This window comes from Piliocolobus tephrosceles, chromosome 21 (genome assembly GCF_002776525.5).
Source record: "Piliocolobus tephrosceles isolate RC106 chromosome 21, ASM277652v3, whole genome shotgun sequence".
Taxonomy (NCBI): Eukaryota; Metazoa; Chordata; class Mammalia; order Primates; family Cercopithecidae; genus Piliocolobus; species Piliocolobus tephrosceles.
The window spans coordinates 24,086,784-24,109,823 of NC_045454.1; the positions used below are offsets into that span (position 1 = coordinate 24,086,784).

Sequence of the window (23,040 nt, forward strand, 5' to 3'; positions counted from 1 at the left end):
TTAGTGTTTCATTTATGTTCATATATCTTTGTGGACTAGACAGTGAAAAATGAGATTCTTTGTTGTTTTTTTTTTTTTACACGGAGTCTGGCTCTACTGCCCAGCTTGGAGTGCAGTAGCACAATCTCAGCTCACTGCAACCTCCCAGGTTCAAGCGATTCTCCTGTCTCAGCCCCCCGAGTAGCCAGGACTACGGGCACGTGCCACAATGCCCGGCGAATTTTTTGTATTTTTAGTAGAGACAGGGTTTCATCATCTTGGCCAGGCTGGTCTCGAACTCCTGACCTCAGGTGATCCACCCGCCTCGGCCTCCCAAAGTGCTGGGATTACAGGCATGAGCCACCACACCTGGCCGAATCCTATGTTTTTTTGGAGACATGGTCTCGCTCTGTCACCTGGACTGGAGTACAGTGGTATGATCATGGCTCACTGCAACCTACACCTCTCGGGCTCAAGTGATCCTCCCACATCAGCCTCCTGAGTAGCTGGGACCACAGGCACACACCACCATGCCCAGCTACTTTTTATAATTTTTGTAGAGACAGGATTTCGCCATGTTTCTCAAGCTGGTCTCAACTCCTGGGCTCAAGAGATCATCCCACCTTGGCCTCCCAAAGTTCTGGGACTACAGGAATGAGCCACTGAGCAAGGCCAAGATTCATGTTTTATAGTCAGCAAAAATGGAAGTTAACACATGCACATTTACAGGGCACGTGAGTGGTCCCAGGATGCGAAACCTGACATTCCCGGCTCCAGACCTGCAGTCCACCACCACTAGCCCTGGTTCCAAGCGCAGCTCCCCAGCAAGCCCTCACTAATGGCACAAACACTCATGGATGCCAACTCCACGCCAGGACCTGGCCCAGGAGCTCGGAGGGCAGTGGAGACAGGAAAGAAGCCAAGGAGCAACACGCCTGCCCTCAATAGAGGAGGGCTATGAAAAAAACAGGGCAACGTGACTGAGGAGGGGCTTGCGTGAGCGGGCTGGTAGAGGGGGCAGGCAGATAACCAGCTTATATGGTGGTCAGGGAAGGCTGGAAGAAGACAACATTTGAGATAAGTCCTAAGCTAAAAAAAAAAAAAAAAAGGCCAGATTCACAAAAATATGAGGGAAGAACAGAGAGGGAGGAGCAGCAAACACCAAGGCCCTTAGGCAGTGTCTGGGTGATGGTGTGTTCACGGGAGAAAAGGAGGAGGAAGCTACACTGCGGGAGAGTAAGGGAAGGTGGTGGATGATGCAGCCTGAAAGGCGGGTGGGGGTCACTGCGCAGGGCCTCGTGGGGAGCCTGGAGGTTTCTGTAGGTGGGGGAGGTGCTGGCTGGTATAGTCGGCTTCATCCAACTGCTGGTGAGGGGAACAGACTGCAGGGGGAATGGACAGAAACAAGGAGACCATCAAGGAGGCTGCTGCAACGGTCCAGGTGGAGGGGCGGGGCTCAGACCTAGGAGGTCACAGAAATGCAGATGAGTAGTGGACAGAACCCCGACACATTGTGGGTAGAGCTGAGAGGGCTCACTGAGGGCCGGGGAGGGCCAGGGAGGGCGGGGGAAGACCAGAAAGAGAGGAGCTAAGAATTCGGCCTCCAACATTCAGCTCGGAGCAGTGGATCACAGAGGCACAGTTTCCTGAGATGAGAAGACTTAGATGAGGAAGCGCAGTGTGTGATGGGGAGGTGGGGAACCAAGGGTTCTGTTTGCCTATTATAGGAGACACCTGTTGGATTCCCCATGGCAGTGAGGCCCGAGCCCCTAACAGTCCAAGTCCACCTCTCGTGGTGGGTCTTTTCTGCTGCACCTGCAGGGGATTCTCCATGTCTTTCCAGACTTTCAGACGCATTCATCCCTTTCAGAGTTTCCAGAGAAGAGTTACACAACGCGATCCCCAAGCGGAAGAAAACATACTCTCCCAGGCTGTGCAGAGAAGGGGAAGGCACGTTAACCACATTCCCTGATAATTATCACAAGTCTGAAAACAGCTGAGCTTATAATAAAAGTGATTTGAATGACATCAACCAAACTGAAGGTGGAAAAACAAGCCTTGGCTGGGCGCAGAGGCTCACACCTGTAATCCCAGCACTCTGGGAAACCAAAAGTTCCAGACCAGCCTGGGCAACATAGTGAGACCCTCATCTCCATTTAAAAAAAAAATGGTTTTTAATGTGCCAGGTGTGGTGGTGGCGCATGCCTATAGTCCCAGCAACATGGGAGTCTGAGGTGGGAGGATCACTTGAACCCAGGAGTTCCAGGTTATAGAGAGTTATCACTGCCTTCAGCCTGGGTGACAAACCCAGACATGATCTCAAAATAAATAAGTTTAATAATAAAACTTAAAAAAAGAAGTAAAAGCTATGCACACTATTACATATGCCATTTACAATAAACAGTGTTATTTCCACAGTTTGGGAATACAAATTAACATAAAAAACCTCAGTGGGAAAACAACTTTCCATTTTTATTTTGATAACTCAAGTTATGCGAAATGTAATGATTTCAGTCTTTTCCATGGCACATACCTTGAATAGGCGTCTCTCCAAGCAACTCTGCCCGTTTGGAGGCATTCAGTTGGTGCTTACTGTGTGTCCCTGGGTCAGGTGTTGCCTTTCCAGCTGACTCTGATAACACCTGCAGTAAGTGTGAGTTCTCGGAGGTGGTGGCCACCATGGGTCTGAAATAATGCACTGGTCGATAGTCTCTTGGCAACTCTGGAGGTGGATAGATCTTAACAAAACAAGACAAAACCCAGAAAATACAGGCTGCAAGAGCATGTTTGATTTAATCAGGAAAACCTGTTACCGCTGAGCCTTGTTAACCCCGCCCCTTCCCGGGTTAACACTCAGCAGGCAGGTAGCCCAAGAACAGGCTGGCCAGAGGTCCAGCCAGCATCCCCTCTGGACCGGAGGGTCACAAGAGCCACCGTGTTCCAGTGGTCAGGCATTTCGAATATCCTCCTAAGCTAATGTGCCTGTTTCATAGGATAAGAACAATAAAGATGACAACAGATCATAAATGTCAGGGCTTACAGGCAGGGCTGGCCCACTGTACATCGGAAAATTTAGAAAAGTATCATTCAAAGCATGAAAGGAAAATAATGGCTGGGCGCAGTGACTCACACCTATAATCCCAGCACTTTGGGAGGCCAAGATGCGAGGATTGCTTGAGCCCGGGAGTTCCTGACGAGCCTGGGCAACAGAATGAGACCCCATCTCTATAAAACTAAAAAAAATACATTTTAGGCCGGGCGCGGTGGCTCAAGCCTGTAATCCCAGCACTTTGGGAGGCCGAGACGGGCGGATCATGAGGTCAGGAGATCGAGACCATTCTGGCTAACACGGTGAAACCACGTCTCTACTAAAAACTACAAAAAACTAGCCGGGCGACGTGGCGGTGCCTGTAGTCCCAGCTACTCGGGAGGCTGAGGCAGGAGAATGGCGTGAACCCGGGAGGCGGAGCTTGCAGTGAGCTGAGATCCGGCCACTGCACTCCAGCCTGGGCGACAGAGCGAAACTCCGTCTCAAAAAAAAAAAAATACATTTTAAAAATAATAGTCGGGGCGGAGCACAGTGGATCATGCCTGTAATCCCAGAATTGGGAGACCAAGGCGAGTGGATCACCTGAGATCAGGAGTTCAAGACCAGCCTGGCCAACATGGTGAAACCCTATCTCTACTAAAATTACAAAAACTAGCCAGGCGTGGTGGTGGATGCCTGTAATCCCAGCTACTCGGAAGGCTGAGGCAGGAGAATTGCTTGAGCCTGGGAAGCAGAGGTTGCAGTGAGCCGAGATTGTACCACTGCACTCCAGCCTGGGTGACAGAGTGAGACTCCATCTCAAAAATAATAATTAATAATAATAACTGTAGTTATTTTTAAATTCAGAATTATTTTTTCTAGTTATGTTTCCGTTGCAAATTGAAGCTTCAGGCCTTCTTTTTTCTTTTTTTTTTTTTTGAGACAGAGTCTTGCTCTGTCACCCAGGCTGGAGTGCAGTGGTGCAATCACAGCTCACTGCAACCTCCACCTACTGCATATGCAATTCTCCTGCCTCAGCCTCCAGAGTGGCAGGAACTACAGGCACGCATCACCATGCCTGGCTAATTTTTGTATTTTTAGTAGAGACGGAGTTTCACCATGTTGGCCAGGCTGGTCTCGAACTCCTGACCTCAAATGATCCACCCACCTCAGCTTCCCAATGTGCTGGGATTACAGGCATGAACTACCACGCCTTGCCTATTTTTTCATCCAAGATATTACTATGAATAATGTGAGTAGAGCCAAGAGGACCTGGCCTAGGACCTAGGAGGGCAGTGGAGACAGGAATTTAAATTTAGTTGACAAAAGTGAAATGAAAATCTATTTGGGAAATTTGGGGATTTTTAATACCGACAGGCATGAACGATGATAGCACAGCAGACAAGGTAAAGGAAAGTACTAGATATTGTTAAATAACTGCATTAAATGGTCTCCGTTGCTCTTGGTCTAACAAACCCACATGGATTTGTTATTTAAGCTATTATCTAGATTTTTCTTTACTATTTTCCCCCCAAATTCACACTGAAATGTCCTCTAGATTTTTAAGCTATGTGAAAGCTCAAGTCCATGATGAAGTAACCCTGTAGCTGAAAGCAGTGCCCCCTCTCCCAGCCCCTCTCTCCGCTGGCTCTCAGGCGCAGGTGCACGCTGGACTTGCCTGAGGAGTTGTAACTATACTGATGCTGTGCCCCACCCCAGAGAGTGTGCTATAACTGGAGTTCCCCAAACTCCCCAGGTGGTTGTTAAGGTGCAGAGCCTGGCCCGAGCCCTTGGCACAATGAAAGTCCATGAAACAGTGGTGTTATCATTGTCAAGAAATCCTGTTTTTTTTATCATCTTAGCCTTGTCACCTTCTGGAGACACACCCCCAAATCAGCCAGAAAACACTCTCATGCTACCAGCACACAAAAACCCAGAGGAGCATAGCAGAAAGGAGGAGTGTGTCCACGACTTCTCTATATCCTCCATGGGATTCAAAGCATTTCTTCTTTTTTTTTTTTTTTTGAGACAGGGTCTCACTCTGTCGCCCAGGCTGGAGTGCAACGGCCAATCATGGCTCATTGCAGCCTTGACCTCCCAGGCTCAAGCAATCCTCCCACCTCAGGCCCCCAAGAGGCTAGGACTACAGGCACGTACCACCACACCCGACTAATTTTGTTTTGTAAGTTTTTTGTAGAGATGGGGTTTTGCCATGTTGCCCAGGCTGGTCTCGAACTCCTGGACTCTAGCAATCCGCCTGCTATGGCCTCCCAAAGTACTAGGATTACAGGCGTAAGCCACCACACCCAGCCTTGGATTGAAAGTATTTCTCTCTCTCTCTCTGCTAAATCATTGTTCTGTTTGGCCTCTAGACTTAGATCTAGAGAACCATCTAGATCTGTGTATGAAAGGCTAGATGAACACAGCCCGCCTCTAAAATGTTCCTGCCCAAAGCCCTACTTCAGTGAACCGCCAGGAACCCCCAGGACTGTGTCTCTCCACTTAAGGATTTTTGCCCACGACTCTCTATTTGTGTATCTGCTACTTTGTTGGATGGGAGCTACCTGGGGCCGGCTGGCCTATTTATCCTAAGGTCCAGTGAGTGCTTCTCCACCATTTTTAAACCATGCTTCCTTTTCTTTTTTTTTTTTTTTTTTGAGACGAAGTCTCACTGTCACCCAGCGGGAGTGCAGTGGCACGATCTTGGCTCACTGCAACCTCCACCTTCCAGGCTCAAGCGATTCTCCTGCCTCAGCCTCCCGAAGACTGGGTTTATAGACATGTACCACCACTCCTGGTTAATTTTTTTATTTTTAGTAGAGATGGGGTTTCGCAGTGTTGGCCAGGTTGTCTTGAACTCCTGACCTCAAGTGATCCGTCCGCCTCAGCCTCCCAAAGTGTTGGGGTTATAGGTGTGAGCCACCATGCCCAGCCTTATGCTTCCTTTTCATACATGTAAAATACCTGCATTTTCCTTTAATGTCATTTGACATTTCTGGTGATAATAGCAGCTTACTGTGTGCCCAACACTTTTCTAGATATATTCTATTCTGCTGGCTATAACAACACATGAACTATCACAATGAAGCAAATCAAAGCTGTCCCCTGGCCTCCTGTGTCCCAGACAAGCACAGGCCAAGCCTTAGAGGTACTGAACAAATGTTTGCTGAATAAAAAAACAAAAAGCTGATCAAAGCATGAAACAATCTAAAACAGGAATGTTGACAAGGCAGATGGCCAGGTGCCCCTCCTGGGCTGGCCAGCACCCCAACTCCCTCCTGAGTGTGCCTGTAAGCATGAGACTTTGGTGGTTACAGGAAGAGCGCCATGTGGCCTAAGAGCTTCACATGTGGCTGTGACAGCATCTCACAAAAACAAAGCTATCTGCAAAGGCACGCAGAGCTCTCCTCCAACTTCACCCACCTGCACGCGGCTTCTCTCCCTCCCGGCCCGAGATGAGGAGGCCAGGGAACCTTGCCCCTGCTAGCTTCAGAGCATGGGGAGGAGCCAGGGCTATGGGTTATCTGCCTTTCTGAATGTTTTCTACTTTTCCTTAACCTATATTTCCCCTAGAATCATAGCAATTTCATTCTTCCAATGGTTTCTAATGTATGTCTCTGTTCATGTAAATAACCACTCACTTGAAGTTTGAATTTAAAACAGCAGCAGCCGGGCGCGGTGGCTCACGCCTGTAATCCCAGCACTTTGAGAGGCTGAGGCAGGCAGATCACAAAGTCAGGAGTTCGAGACCTGCCTGACCAACATAGTGAAACCCCATCTCTACTAAAAATACAAAAATTAGCCGGCTGTGGTGGCACATGCCTGTAATCCCAGCTACTCAGGAGGATGAGGCAGGAGTATCGCTTGAACTTGGGAGGGAGAAGTTGCTGTGAGCCGAGATTGTGCCACTGCACTGTAGCCTGGGTGACAGAATGAGACTCTGTCTCAAAAAAAAGTAAATAAATAAAAAATAACAATTAGATATTTTTATCACAATGTAGCTACTGAATGATACTTCTTTTCTTTTCTTTTTTTGTTTTTTTGATAGGGAGTTTTGCTCTTGTCCCCCAAGCTGGAGTGCAATGGTGCGATCTTGGCTCACTGCAACCTCTGCCACCCAGGTTCAAGCGATTCTCTCTGCCTCAGCTTCCTGAGTAACTGGGATTACAGGAGCCCACCACCACACCTGGTTAATTTTTGTATTTTTAGTAGAGACGGAGTTTTGCCACATTGGCCAGGGTGGTCTCAAACTCCTAACCTCAGGTGATACACCAACCTCGGCCTCCCAAAGTGCTGGGATTACAGGAGTGAGCCATCACACCTGGCCAACTGATTTTTTTTTTTTTTTTTTCTGAGACAGAGATTCGTTTGTTGTCCAGGCTGGAGTGCAATGGTGCGATCTCGGCTCACCGCAACATCCACCTCCCAGGTTCAAGTGATTCTGCCTCAGCCTCCCCAGTAGCTGGGATTACAGGCATGCACCACCATGCCCAGCTAATTTTGTATTTGTAGTAGAGACGAGGTTTCTCCATGTTGGTCAGGCTGGTCTTGAACTCCCGACCTCAGGTGATCCGCTCACCTCAGCCTCCCAAAGTGCTGGGATTACAGGCATGAGCCACTGCACCTGGCCCTGATATTTCTTTTTTTTTTTAATGCTTCTTTTTTTTTTTTTTTTTTTTGAGATGGAGTCTTGCTCTGTCGCCCAGGCTGGAGTGCAGTGGCGCAATCTCGGCTCACTGCAAGCTCTGCCCTCCCAGGTTCACGCCATTCTCCTGCCTCAGCTTCCCAAGTAGCTGGGACTAGAGGCGCCCGCCACCACGCCCAGCTAATTTTTTGTATTTTTAGTAGAGACGGGGTTTCACAGTGTTAGCCAGGATAGTCTCGATCTCCTGACCTCGTGATCCGCCCGCCTCGGCCTCCCAAGGCACTGGGATTACAGGCGTGAGCCACCGTGCCTGGCGGCCCTGATATTTCTAATGTAGAATGTTTTTCTAGACAATCACTAGTAACCAGGCTGTTGTTTTTTGAAAACAAAATTTACTTATCTTTCCTGTTGTTAACATAACTCAGATCACATAGTAGCAAATATTTTCAGAACTAAACCAGTAAAAAAAAAGAAAGAAGGAAGTTTTTCTTACTTTCTTAGAAGATAAAGGTTTAGAAGCCAAGGAAAATCCATCCAAAATTTTGCCAATGTATCGAAGGTCTTTCTCTGATTCTACAAAATGATGTCATAGATTAATTCCAGAAGTAGAGATGATTAGAATAAGACAGAACATGTCAGCATTTTATGTTATCTCTAAGAACGTAAATAGTACGTGTCATACATGCTATCACTCAACAGCAGCAGTAAAGGGAAGAACAAGTGGCAAGCAAAGCCCCACACCTCTGTTGACTCAGTGACTAGGGCCCAGCCCACATCGCCCTCAATAAATTGGGCTACCCACGTCACAAGGCTGCGGTCCTCCAAGACAAGTACATTGATGTGACTTTTAGAAAAAGTACCTGAGGCCGGGCGCGGTGGCTCAAGCCTGTAATCCCAGCACTTTGGGAGGCCGAGACGGGCGGATCACGAGGTCAGGAGATCGAGACCATCCTGGCTAACACGGTAAAACCCCGTCTCTACTAAAAAATACAAAAAACTAGCCGGGCGAGGTGGCGGGCGCCTGTAGTCCCAGCTACTCGGGAGGCTGAGGCAGGAGAATTGCCTGGGAGGCGGAGCTTGCAGTGAGCTGAGATCCGGCCACTGCACTCCAGCCTGGGCCACAGAGCTAGACTCCGTCTCAAAAAAAAAAAAAAAAAAAGAAAAAAAAAAGAAAAAGTACCTTAGGGGCACCAAAGGATCTACCCCATGGAGTAAAAGATCAAGAAAAACCACCAAGAGGACAAGTATGGAGAAAAACCCAAATCACAACTGTGAGTGTGTCATGTGTAGAACTAGGTGAAGAACTGCAGGGTGACTACCTGGCCATCTCCTTAGCAACAATCCAAATACGGACGAAAGGCCATGCCACCACGTCAGCCTGTAATCTTTAACAAGACATAAAGATCACAGACATAGGACACTGAATGACCAACGCCCTCTGACCTGGAGGTGGATCGTCTCCTGGTCATAGAGACAACCCCATCAACAAAATCTCTTTGATTTCATTCTAAGTTTTCCTGCATGTACTGGTTATGCCAAAAGTCCGTATAAATGAACTGTATTCTCTGCACTCAAAAGCCCCTTCTACATGACAATCACGAGCTCTTTCACGGGCTAGGAGCTCAGGCCTGAAGCAGGAGCAGACCGCAGTGCAGATGAGCTAAGGCTTTTAGCCACTGATCACTCAGCACCACCGCATCTCTCCCCTCCCCACAAACCATCCTTCGTGCTTTGACTCATGTTGGGCTTTTTTTTTTTTTTGAGGCGGAGTCTGGCTCTGTCTCCCAGGCTGGAGTGCAGTGGCGTGATCTTGGCTCACTGCAAGCTCCGCCTCCCGGGTTCACGCCATTCTCCTGCCTTAGCCTCCCGAGTAGCTGGGACTACAGGCGCCTGCCACCTTGCCCAGCTAATTTTTTGTATTTTTAGTAGAGATGGGGTTTCACCGTGTTAGCCAGGATGGTCTTGATCTCCTGACCTTGTGATCCGCCCACCTCGGCCTCCCAAAGTGCTGGGATTACAAGCGTGAGCCACCACGCCCGGCCTTTGGGTTTTTTTTTTTTTTGAGATGGAGTCTCGCTCTGTCACCCAGGCTGGAGCGCCGTGGCACGATCTCGGCTCACTGCAACCTCTGCCTCCCGGATTCAAGTGATTCTCGAGCCTCAGCCTCTGGAGTAGCTAGGATTACAGGCGTCCACCACCACACCCAGCTAATTTTTGTATTTTCAGTAGAGACGAGGTTTTACTATGTTGGCCAGGATGGTCTCGAGCTCCTGATACTGTGATCTGCCCGCCTCAGCCTCCCAAAGTGCTGGGATTACAGGCGTGAGCCAACGCACCCAGCATGTTGGGCTTTTTTTTAAGCTTCTAGAACTTACTAAAATTTCTTCAGGTAATGTGGGATTCAATTTCACATTCTTGGAATTTGCATTCTCTCAAAACCCAGAAATTTCATGTTTATGAGTTCATTCTGAAGAATTCTGAATAAATAAATGTGCATAAAGACAGAACCAGAAAAATATTCATTATAGCCCTATTGATCATGGATAAAAAAAAAATGAGAATTTAAAAATCAACCATGGCCAGCTGTGGTGGCTCATGCCTGTAATTCCAGCACTTTGGGAGGCTGAGGCAGGCAGATCACTTGAGGTCAGGAGTTCAAGACCAGCCTGACCAACACGGTGAAATCCCCGTGTCTACTAAAACTACAAAAAATTATCTGGGTGTCGGCACTCTGGGAGGCCAAGGTGGGCATATCACCCAAGGTCGGGAGTTCAAGATCAGCCTGGCCAACATGATGAAACTCCGTCTCTACTAAAAATACAAAAATTAGCTGGGTGTGGTGGCAGGCACCTGTAATCCCAGCTACTTGGGAGGCTGAGGCAGGAGAATCGCTTGAACCCAGGAGGTGGAGGTTGTGGTGAGCTGAGATCAGTCCATTGCACTCCAGCCTGGGCAACAAGAGCAAAACTCCTTATCAAAAAAAAAAAAAAAAAATTAGCTGTGTGTGGTGGTGCACACCTGTAATCCCAGCTACTTAGGAGGCTGAGGCAGGAGATTCACTTGAACCCGGGGGGCAGAGGTTGCAGTGAGCCGAGATCATGCCACTGCTCTCCAGCCTGGATGACAGAGTGAGACTCTGTCTCAAAAAAAAAAAAAATTTAAAAATGTAAAAAATCAATCGTGGAGACTGGGTAAAATAAAGATAGATTCACTGAATAGAAAATCATACAGTCGGCTGGGCGCTGTGGCTCAGGCTTGTAATCCCAGCACTTTGGGAGGCCAAGATGGGCGGATCACGAGGTCAGGAGATCGAGACCATCCTGGCTAACACGGTGAAACCCTGTCTCTACTAAAAATACAAAAAAAAAAAAAAACTAGCCGGGCGTAGTGGCGGGCGCCTGTAATCCCAGCTACTCCGGAGGCTGAGGCAGGAGAATGGCGGGAACCCGGGAGGCGGAGTTTGCAGTGAGCCAAGATCGCGCCACCTCACTCCAGCCTGGGCGTCTGAGCAACACTCCGTCACAAAAAAAAAAAAAAAAAAAAGAGAAAACCATACAGTCAAAACTACAGATGCTGTGCCCTGCAGGGTGGAAGAGAGGAAGCTGGGGGAGAGAAGTCACAGCAGAGAGGGACAAAGAGACAAGGACAGGTTTGGAGCTCGGTGGACGGAGTGGGAACCAATCAGCTGGGGGCAAAGCTGGTGCATGAGGGAAAAGTGAAAGATGTGGCTCAGCAGGCAGACTTAAGTATATGTCATTACATATGATTATTAGAGGATTAATAAATTAATGTTACTAATATGTTGTATAATATTGAATGTCATTTATATTAACAGAGATACAGGATATTATCAATTTCATTCTCCCACCATTTTTTTTTTTTTGAGACGGAGTCTGGCTCTGTCGCCCAGGCTGGAGTGCAGTGGCCGGATCTCAGCTCACTGCAAGCTCCGCCTCCCAGGCCATTCTCCTGCCTCAGCCTCCCGAGTAGCTGGGACTACAGGCGCCCGCCACCTCGCCCGGTTAGTTTTTTTGTATTTTTTTAGTAGAGACGGGGTTTTACCGTGTTAGCCAGGATGGTCTCGATCTCCGGACCTCATGATCCGCCCGTCTCGGCCTCCCAAAGTGCTGGGATTACAGGCTTGAGCCACCGCGCCCGGCCTTCTCCCACCATTTTTAATAAATAACATATCTATACATTATTATGTAATGTATTATATGTTACATAATATACTGACAGTATTGATATATTAATTATATAAAATATAAATCATATATAATATATAATGGTATATTGATAATATAGTATTTAAATTAAATAGTATATTATGATATACTAATATATCTTCATTTAAGTTATATAAAAATAATTCACAGTTTGGGAAGAGAAATCAGAAACCATAGGGAGGCAAAAGGAAGAAGGCTCCAAAGTTCAATAACTCAGGGGAAAAAAAAAAAAGAAAAAAAATGGAAAGAGGCCGGGCGCGGTGGCTCAAGCCTGTAATCCCAGCACTTTGGGAGGCCGAGACGGGCGGATCACGAGGTCAGGAGATCGAGACCATCCTGGCTGACACGGTGAAACCCCGTTTCTACTAAAAATACAAAAAAACTAGCTGGGCGAGGTGGCGGGCGCTTGTAGTCCCAGCTACTTGGGGGGCTGAGGCAGGAGAATGGCGTGAACCCAGGAGGCGGAGTTTGCAGTGAGCTGAGATCCGGCCACTGCACTCCAGTCCGGGCGACAGAGTGAGACTCTGCCTCAAAAAAAAAAAAAAAATGGAAAGAAAAAAAAAGGAAATAACCCACTGACCGCCCAGAGGTTGTCTCCTAACACTGGGTAGACATGCCCTTCCAGTGTCCTGTGTAAAACCCTGGGTTCCCTGTCACACCATCCCAGTCAAGTGACACATGACTGTGATAACCAAAGAACAGTAGGTGCCACTTCTTCAGTCTTTGGGGCAGGTGCTATGCCAGACACTAAGTTATGCCACTTAATCCTCACAACCACCTCTGGAGTGGATTTTATCCTCACTTTACAAATGTGGACTCCGATGCCCAGAGAGGTTATAAGCCTTGCCAAAGGTCACAAAGCTGGGCAGTGGAGAGCTGGCATCCAAACCCAGGTCTGACTGACTCCAAATCACATGCTGCTAATACTGACTCTACACTGTCTGGCCCTGCACCTTTTCTGGAAACAACTGAAATGTGACTTCGAACCACAGGATCTGATACCCCTTGAAATTTCAACACAGCGTGAAGTTAAAGTTGTGTTGAGAGATGTCGGCCTCTTATCCCAACAAGAGCCTCCTCAGAGCCAGAGACTCAAGGGAGAAGATGGACTGGGCGCCCAGCTCCATCTTGCTGCAGGCTGTTGGTATACCTGCCTCCTGGTCCCCTGGCCTGACCTTCTAACCTGCCGCATGTGTTGGCCTCCTTTGGCCGCCTGCCCAGTTCCTCTAACTCTGGGTGCTTCCCTTTGACCCACTGCCAGCTCTGACCAGCCATTTGGTCACTGGTCCAGGCATTCCTCTTTCCCTGACTACAGATCTCACCCTCCTTCCCACCTGGGCCCCACCTTGACAGCGGGCTTTGGCCTTGGCCAGGTCTGAATCTTGCATTTGTTTCACTTCCCACGCTGGGCCTCACTTCTTTGTTTTGTTTCTTACCATGTCTTTGATCAACAACAGACGCTGGTGCTCCTGTACCACTCTTACACAGCCCCTCCTTCCTGATACCCTGACACTTGATCCTGCCATTAGGTTTGCGTCTGTCGAATTACCTTTCTGGTTTTTATACTGCCTGGGTGCTGTCCAGCCATAGAGTCCGTCTCCAGGCTCCTCGTCCTTCAGAACAGTGTCATACTTGGATAGAGTTTCTGTGGCATAGATATCATCATCTTCCTCTTCCAGGGCACCCACACCAAAAGCCTTTAAAAAACAAGGTTTCAAACTGAGTACAGGGGTTAGGGTATGTCTGGGATCTTCAGGGATAAAGCTGCTTTAAGGATGTGACTGGAAACCATGGTAGCACTTCAAGATCACCAAGAGAGAAGTGAACGGGGTCCCAGATCAACACACACACAAGATTTTTGGAAAACAATGACCAGAGGTGAAATCCCATGTCCCCAGTGCTAACGCTGCCCTCCAGTCCCCACAACAGCCATGGCTCCAGGTCCCAGCACAGGAAGAGGAGTGGAGAACGAAGCTAAGCAGCAGTGCAGGGGTGGAAATGTGGCTTCCAAGAGGAAAAAGGCAGAAATGTTCATCAACTGATCAATGCGGCCTGGGCCAACGCTGGTGGCCAGGGTCTAAGGACCGCTGCGACTCTACTGCCCGCTGGAAGAACTCCTAGTCTCTGCGGGAAGGGGCCTCTAACAAGTAGCATTTTTGTTTAAAAGACTGAAAAAAAAGAAAAAGTTTATAAAAAGAAAAGGTGGCCAGGCGCAGTGGCTCATGCCTGTAATCCCAGCACTTTGGGAGGCTGAGGCAGGTGGATCACCTGAAGTCAGGAGTTCAAGACCAGCCTGGCCAACATGGTGAAACCCCATCTCTACTAAAAATACAAAAATTAGTTGGGCATGGTGGCGCATGCCTATAATCCCAGCTACTTAGGGAGACTGAGGCAGGAGAATCACTTGAACCTGGGAGACAGAGGTTGCAGTAAGCTGAGGTCGCACCACTGCACTTCAGCCTGGGCAACAGAGCGAAACCCTGTCTCAAAAAAAAAAAAAAAAAAAGAGGGTAAATGGCAAAGTTACCATTTTTAAAATACATGTTAAGAAAGAATCTTTGACCTGATTTCACTTGAGGATTAGGGGAAAAAAAAAAAGAAAATAAAGAACTTCTAAAAAGAAAAAAGAAAGTAGACTCATTTATCAATGACTCCCCCCTTTATAAAATAGAAAATAATTTTACCTGGCCTGAAATTCCCAATTTTCTTCCTTTATTCATTCCAATTTCTCCAAGATCGCCAGCTCTCTCAGAGCCACCACCGAAAAGATTAAAATGTTCTCCCGAAGTTCCAAACAGTGCCTGGTGGGGATCCAGGCCCTTGTAGGCCAGACCATGCACATTATCTTTAGGTGTGAAATCCACAGGTGTGACATCTTTGGGTGCAAAGGTCACATTATCAGGCAAGTAGTCATCATCTTCACCCTATTTCAGTTTAAAGTGGAATTAAGGTGAGTCACTGCATGATGCAAAGTAAACCCACAAAATACTAATTGAAAATGCAGTGATTAATGCCACACATAACAATTACCACACTTTCACTGGTGCTGTTACAAATGACTAAATCACTTTCCGGTACAAAGGATGCTAACACCAACTTCATTTTATGAAGCTGAACAGACCTGAATGTCTGCGGTGCAGGCACACTGCTGAATACGTATGTTGATGTAATGAGGATACCTTTAGGGCATGAGTATTTCACTGTACAGTGGTGGGATCTGATTTCTAAAATTGTCTCCAACCCTAAAATTTCACAATCATACAGAAACAGGTGCTATTATACCAAACTGAAGGTCAGTGAGCCTGTGCAATACCTCAGATCCTTCCGAGCTTCCAGGGGGTAATGCACAGCCATAGATTTTGACTCCAGGATCTAGAAAAGAGATTTCAAATGCAATAGTCATGAGTGACTACAAATAGAAAACCCTGACCAGGCCAGGCACGGTGGATCACACCTGTAATCCCGGCACTCTGGGAGGCTGAGGGAGGATCACTTGAGCCTCGGAGTTCAAGACCAGCCTGGGTAACATAGTGAGATTCCACCTCCACAAAAATTAAAAAAAAAAAAAAAAACTGGCTGGTCACAGTGGCTCATGCCTGTAATCCCAGCACTTTGGGAGGCTGAAGAGGCTGATCACGAGGTCGGAAGTTCGAGACCAGTTTGACCAACATAGAGAAACCCCGTCTCTACAAAAAATACAAAAAAAACAGCCAAGCATGGTGGCGCAAGCCTGTAATCCAGCTACTCTGGAGGCTGAGGCAGGAGAATCGCTTGAACCCAGGAGGCGGAGGTTGCAGTGAGCCGAGATCGCACATTTGCACTTCAGCCTGGGCAACAAGAGCAAAACTCCAACTCAAAAAAAAAAAAACAACTCACTGATACTCTTCAGAGGTACATGGGTACGTTTATAAAATGTGCTACAGCATTACAGTCAGAGGCAGATCACTGGGAATTGTTTTAGAAACAGGGTCTCGCCCTGTCACCCAGGCTGAAATACGGTGGCATGATCATAGCTCACTGTAGCCTCAACCTTCTGGACTAAAGCCATCCTCCCACCTCACTCTCCTGAGTCATAGCTGGGACTACAGGTGCACTCCACCACGCCTGAATAATTTTTGTATATTTGGTAGAGGCAGGGTTTCACCATGTTGCCCAGGCTGATCTCAAACATCTGGGCTCAAAGATCCTCTCACCTCAGCATCCCAAAGTGCTAGGATTATGGGTGTGAATCACTGCACCCAGCCAGGAATCATTTTCTACCAGCACTGGCCCTACCTAGCAGTAGTGTGCTCAATGACTGCCCCATGTCATGAAGAACCCAAAAGAAATGACTGTTGCCCTCAAAAAGTCACTTACAGTCTGGCTGGGGAGACTTAGGGCAAGAAATAAGTAACAAGTAATAATGTTAAACTGTGACAGTTTTGGGGGAGGGTAGGAAACATGAACTCTCACATGCTGCTGGCAGAAGCATAAACTAACACAGGCTTTCTGGAAGCTGTCATGCGTTACACATAAAAATCCTTAGAAGACGCACATACCACTGGGCCCAGCTATTTTGTTTATTGGAATTTGCAGCCATTAAAAAGTACGCTCTTAGGCCGAGACGGGCGGATCACGAGGTCAGGAGATCGAGACCATCCTGGCTAACATGGTGAAACCCCGTCTCTACTAAAAATGCAAAAAATTAGCCGGGCGAGGTGGCCGGCGCCTGTGGTCCCAGCTACTCGGGAGGCTGAGGCAGGAGAATGGCGTGAACCCAGGAGGCGGAGGTTGCAGTGAGCTGAGATCCAGCCACTGCACTCCAGCCTGGGCGACAGAGCAAGACTCCGTCTCAAAAAAAAAAAAAAAGTACGCTCTTGGCCAGGCACAGTGGCTCACGCCTATAATCCCAGCACTTTGGGAGGCTAAGGCAAGTGGATTGCCTGAGCGCAGGTGTTTGGGACCAGCCTGGGCAACACGGCAAACCCCTGTCTCTACAAAAAATACAAAAAATTAGCCGGGCGCGGTGGCTCACGCCTGTAATCCCAGCTCTCAGGGAGGCAGAGGCGGGAGGATAGCTTGAGCCCAGGAGTTCGAGACCTGCCTGGGTAACATAGCGAGACCCCGTTCTCCACAAAAAGGGGGAAAAAAAAAAAAAAAGACAAAAAAAAAAAAATTAGCCTGGCGGAGTGGCACATGCCTGTGGTCCCAGCTACTTGTGGGGGCTGACGTGGAAGGATCACTTTAGCCCAGGAGGTCGAGGCTGCAGTGTGCTGGGATCACACCACTGCACTCCAGCCTGGGAGACAGAGCAAGACCCTGTCTCAAAAAAAAAAAAAAATACACTGCAGCAGTGACACTAGTTAATCAATTAACATACACACCAGGTTTCTGTCGGCGTGGCCGTCTCTTTACTCGAGGACCAACTCCTTGTCCTTCTTTCCAACCCATTTTTCTCAGCAATTCGAAACCAACAGATAATCTAGGATAGCAAGGCATTGAAAATGAACTTTTCAAAATAACATTAACAAAGAGTATGAAATAAGTGGCTTCTGAGTTCCTGCTCAGTTCCTAGGCCTGTCTTGCTTGGGCCCTTGCCCTCACCCACATTACAACTGGCGTGACGTTGTCATTCCAGCCACAGCAGGCTGCAGTGGGGTGCACGCCTGAACTGGGAAGTCAATCAGATGACCTCTCTCCTGGGCCTTTAGAATGGGATCACAGGGACTCTAGACAGTCCTTGCCAAGCATGTGGCCTGGGAATCCCTGAAGGTCTAAGGCTGTCATATCAGGCCACAAGCCCAGGAGCACAACAAGGAGATACACAGAAAGTGAGGGTAGAAGGAGGCAGGCGGAAGCGAGGCTATAAGGTCTGGAGGGATGGTGTGAGAAGTCACTGCAATTCCTAACAGCTCTCCAGCCTCCGCAAGCCCCAACAGCACAGCTAGTGGCTGGAGTTCTTGATCTCTCAGTGCAGTGACAGTGCAAGATCCTTTAGGCAAAATCCCCTTTTTCACTTAGACTCTGAGCCTAAGAAGGCTTGTCTTACTTGCAAACAAACTATCCCTCAGCAAGAGAATCATACACATGCGAAACACCGGTGCTAAGATCACAACAGTCAGAAGGAAATGCTTACTTTGCTGGCGTTATGAGGTCATCAAGGAGGGTGGCTCCAGGAATCGGGGCAGTGGCAGCAGCCAACTGCCTGGCCTTTTCTCGTATTCTGTCTTTGGTTTTGGAGGCAAAATCGTCTGTGGTGACGATCGCTTTGGGTGCTATCCCAAATTCACTAAGATCCTTCAAAAAATTCAAACAGAATTATATATTTGGAAAGTGACTATACACAATACATCACATAGTTTGATTTCTGTTTAAAAAAAAAAAAGTTAAAACTACAAAATTTAGGTCAGGATCAGCAGAGTGACAGACGTACACAGAGACTGTATTTTTTATTTTTTATTTTTTTGAGATGGAGTTTCTTTCTTGTTGCCCAGGCTGGAGTGTAATGGCGCAATCTGGGCTCACTGCAACCTCCGCCTCCCAGGTTCAAGTGATTCTCCTGCCTCAGCCTCCCAAGTAGCTGGGATTACAGGCACACACCACCACGCCCGGCTGATTTTTTGTGTTTTTAGTAGAGATGAGGTTTCACTATGTTGGTCAGGCTGGTCTCGAACTCCTGACCTCAGGAGATCCACTGGCCTCAGCCTCCCAAAGTGCTGGGATTACAGGCATGAGTCACCATGCCCAGCCTCACACTGACTTTAGAAGCTAATCCTCATACATGGTAAAGTCAGTGGCCAAGGTCAGGAGGGCATGAGAGTCACTACTCATCAGGGCCACCCTGAGCATGACCAAGCTGGGAAGACAGGAAGTAAGGGCCGTGTTCTTCTCGACAGTATCTCAAAGGTCAGCGTGCAGGGGACAAAGCTTGGAGTCCCAGCCAGCAAGCATTCACAAGTGTGAGGGCCAGCCCTAGAGTCAGGTGCCTTTGCCTTTACTGGAGCAGATGTTGCTGGCTACCTGTCCAACCACTGTCATGCTTCCTCTTTCCTTGCAGAGTCCTGATGTTGTCCAGGTACCTGCCTTCCTCTGCGCCACCACACACTGCAGGAGTGGTACTCCCAGTGTTGGGGAGGCAGGATTAGGAAGTGGGGCTTTGTGTCTTATCTAAGCCAGTCTTTTTGATTCCATTTTCCTTGCCAGGGATGCATTAGGAATGGGCATGTAAAACAATTTGTGCAAGCAAATGTAGAGAAAATTCATGGTAGGACTTATATGAAAGGCTACTTTTTTTTTTTTTTTTTGAGACAGAGTCTCGCTCTGTCGCCCAGGCTGGAGTGCAGTGGCACGATCTTGGCTCATTGCAAGCTCCACCTCCCGGGTTCATGCCATTCTCCTGCCTCAGCCTCCGGAGTAGCTGGGATACAGGCGCCCACCACCTCGCCTGGCTAATTTTTTGTGTTTTTGGTAGAGACGGGGTTTCATCGTGTTACCCAGGATCGTCTCGATCTCCTGACCTCGTGATCCACCCGCCTCGGCCTCCCAAAGTGCTGGGATTACAGGCGGGAGACACCATGCCCAGCCTACTTTGCTTTTAAGAAAAGAGACTGCCAGTTGCACACCTGTAATCCCAGCACTTTGGGAGGCCGAGGTGGGTGGATCACCTGAGGTCAGGAGTCCAAGACCAGCCTGGCCAACATGGTGAAACCCCATCTCTACTAAAAATACAAAAATTAGCTGGGCATGGTGGTGCATGCGCCTGTAATCCTAGCTACTTGGGAGGCTGAGGCAGGAGAATCACTTGAACCTGGAAGGCGGAGGTTGCAGTGAGCCGAGATAGTGCCACTGCACTCCAGCCTGGGCAACAGAGCGAGACTCTGTCTCAGGAAAAAAAACAGAAAAGGGACCAAAAGGAAGTTCTTCTCTTGGGCAACATCATCCTGGATGTGCTACCTGGAACTACTACAGCCATCTTGCAATCATGAGGAGAGGTAGTATAAGGACAAGCTGCCAGCAGAAGACTGAGAAGAGAGAGCCTGGGGTCTCAGCACATCTAGACTTCTTGCTACATGAGATGTTTTCTTCTAGATGATGCTACTCAAAAAAGGAAGGAGACTTCCTTGCCTCTAACCTGCTGCCTAACACATGCTGATATAAATGTTTTATTCAATCTTTTTTTTCTTCAACTTTTATTTTAAGTTCCAGGGTACATGCACAGGATGTGCAGGTTTGTTACACAGGTAAATGTGTGCCATGGTGGTTTGCTGCACAGATCTACCCATCACTTAGGTCATAAGCCCAGCATGCATTAGCTATTCTTCCTGATGCTCTCCCTCCCTATTTAATCTTTATCATGAGTGAATCCACGACCAGATTTTAAGGGAGCAGAAGTTTAATTTGAGTGCAGTCACTCACGGTTCTTTACTGTAGTGTGCCTGAGAGTTACTGTGGAAAGCTGCAGACCCAGCACCATGGATACTGAGCTTCTGAGGTAATGGAGGCTTTTCCAGTAAATTGCCTGTATATGACTTTCCCCTTACACTCTTGATTTTCGAAACTGGCCCCAGTATAAAATGCTCCTTCAATGAACAAGACTCTACTGATGTACAGGACCCTGTACATCAAATACCTAAAAGATAAAGCCTTACAAAGAGGAAATCGTACATCAGACCTTCTGGGGAGAGAGGAGGCACTTACAGCAATGAACTAGACCTTTCCCACCAGCGAATTGGCAATTAAAGTTTTGCACACCCACCTCTTCATCCATAAAATCTTCAGGACCAAGAACAGATTTGTCTGCTCTGTTCTGTCGTGAAGACACAAAGGTAGAAGGTGTCCATCCTGAAAAAAAAAGAGTTTAGAGCTTTACAATCCTAGAGAGTATTTGGGTCTATGAATAAATGATTACATAACATGTATGGACTTGAAACTCCCAATAACTATAAACTCTTAGGTACTTCCCATCTCACTGCTTACATAGACATAATTATTCCACATAAATTTCTTACGAATCCCTGTATCCCCTGATGCAAAACTTAGTGGATCCATTAAGGTTTCCCCATAAGAAAGTGAAACCAAGAGAAATAGAATTACACATTGAAAGTTAAACTGTGAAATGAACACAAGCAGATCTAAGCAGACAGCTGCAAGGTTACCTTAAAATGCAGGACATGAGACCAGCAATCTCCATTGGCATATTAACTTTTCTAAAGAAATGATGTCATCGCTTCGCAGCCTTTTGGCTAAGATCAAGTGTAAAGATATGATGTCAGGGTGTTTTAATCAGTCACAATGGATAAAGAGAGTCACAGAAGGAATCCAGTCAGGGTACCCTGGTACTCAATCTGGCTGGTCCAAGGGCAATGGCTGTGCCAGGCCCCCAGTTCCATCAGACACTGGAATCCTATAATTAATGGCTTTGTTCCCTGACCATGGTTACTGAGCATGTGCCATGTCTACAAACAGGGAACGCCCTGGAGGTCACATATGTCTGCAACCTCTGCCATAAAGTTGTTTAGTTTTCTCTAAGAGGGATGCATCTCCTTCCTGATTCTCTCCAAGGCTCTTCTGAGCTGAGCCATCTGGGGAAGGCACTCTCAGCAGGCACACCACTGCACTAAAGCCTGAGCAACAGAGTGAGACCCTGTCTCAAAAAATAAATTAATTAATTAAATAAAATGGTAGGGCTGGGCACGGTGGCTCATGCCTGTAATCCCAGCACTTGGGGAGGCGAAGGCAGGTGGATCACTTGAGGTCAGGAGTTCTAGACCAGCCTGACCAACATGGTGAAGCCTCTACTAAAATACAAAAATCAGCCGGGCGTGGTGGCAGGCACCTGTAGTCCCAGTTGCTCAGGAGGCTGAGGCAGGACAATCGCTTGAACCCAGGAGGTGGAAGCTGAAGTGAGCCGAGGTCGCGCCACTGCACTCCAGCCTGGGCAACAGAGCGAGACTCCATCTCAGGGAAAAAAAAAAAAAATTATAAAAGATCTAGCCCATCTTTTTCTTGATAATTGCTTTGTGAGTTAATCAGTTCATCTTCCGTGCTCACTTCAGCAGCACATATAAGTTCATCTTCCATCCATAACTGAGATATAGAAAGCCATTTCTTCCAGTTCAAAAATATGCTTCTAGATTAATACATCTTAAAACATACAATACTTTAAACAACTTGGCATTTATAAAAGTACATAACATAAAAGATTTAACTGATTTTTCCCCAGGTAGAGAGCACCGAGGAGCCAGTCTTGCTGTGGTCCCCAATGTCTGAAGAGGACACCTGGTGACTCTTCCCTCAGCACTAACGCCATGCTGGCTCCTTAACCTCTCTGACCCTTGGTGGCTTCATCTGCAAGATCCCTGTGACACCTGCCCTCCTCACTCACTCAGTCACGAGACACAGTCAATGATTAACTGAAAGACTCTTAAGAGTATGTTGTGAATGGCAAATACTCGGAAACATTTATCACCTTACAATAAAACAGAAGTCATTATCATCATTTAATCATCTGATTAGAAGGTACGCATTTTTTACAAAGTGGAGGAAAACTCTTTCACCATCAGATTGCAATCAATGAAGAAGTTGACTCTGGAAACACCCAAATATCCAAAGAACACAAAAGGTTACAGTGTATGTTCAGAGAAAGCTGAGCTCAGTGGCTCACACCTGTAATCCTAGCACTTCGGGAGGCCGAGACAGGCGGATCACTTGAGGCCAGGAGTTAAGAGACCACACTGGCCAACATAGTGAAACCCTGTCTCTACTAAAAATACAAAAAAATTAGCTGGACGTGGTGGTGGGCGCCTGTAATTCCACCTACTCAGGAGGCTGAGACAGGAGAATCGCTTGAACCTGGGAGGCGGAGGTTGCAGTGAGCCAAGATCGCACCACTGCACTCCAGCCTGGGCAACAGAGCGAGACTCCATCTCAAAAAAAAAAAAAAAAAAGCAAGGGTGGCCAGGTGCAGTGGCTCACACCTGTAATCCCAGCACTTTTGGAGGCCAAGATGGGCAGATCACTCAAGGTCAGGAGTTTGAGACCAGCCTGGCCAACATGGTGAAACTCCAGTCTCTAATAAAAATATTTTTTGGCCGGGCACGGTGGCTCAAGCCTGTAATCCCAGCACTTTGGGAGGCTGAGACGGGCGGATCACGAGGTCAGGAGATCGAGACCATCCTGGCTAA

The 23,040-nt window shown here is 47.6% G+C and overlaps 1 protein-coding gene across 1 annotated transcript in view; it reads right to left on the reverse strand.

Annotated features, from left to right (window-relative positions):
- GPATCH1 (G-patch domain containing 1) overlaps positions 1-23,040 on the reverse strand; it is a 55,308-nt gene that overhangs the window by 19,525 nt on the left and 12,743 nt on the right. Inside the window, exons 3-10 of the mRNA XM_023229086.1 lie at positions 20,613-20,698; positions 17,994-18,154; positions 17,242-17,339; positions 15,192-15,250; positions 14,563-14,802; positions 13,428-13,575; positions 8,146-8,225; positions 2,513-2,717 (exon numbers count right to left, since the gene is read on the reverse strand). Of these exons, the coding sequence (XP_023084854.1) occupies positions 2,513-2,717; positions 8,146-8,225; positions 13,428-13,575; positions 14,563-14,802; positions 15,192-15,250; positions 17,242-17,339; positions 17,994-18,154; positions 20,613-20,698 (1,077 nt within the window). The remainder of the gene's footprint in view (positions 1-2,512; positions 2,718-8,145; positions 8,226-13,427; positions 13,576-14,562; positions 14,803-15,191; positions 15,251-17,241; positions 17,340-17,993; positions 18,155-20,612; positions 20,699-23,040) is intronic.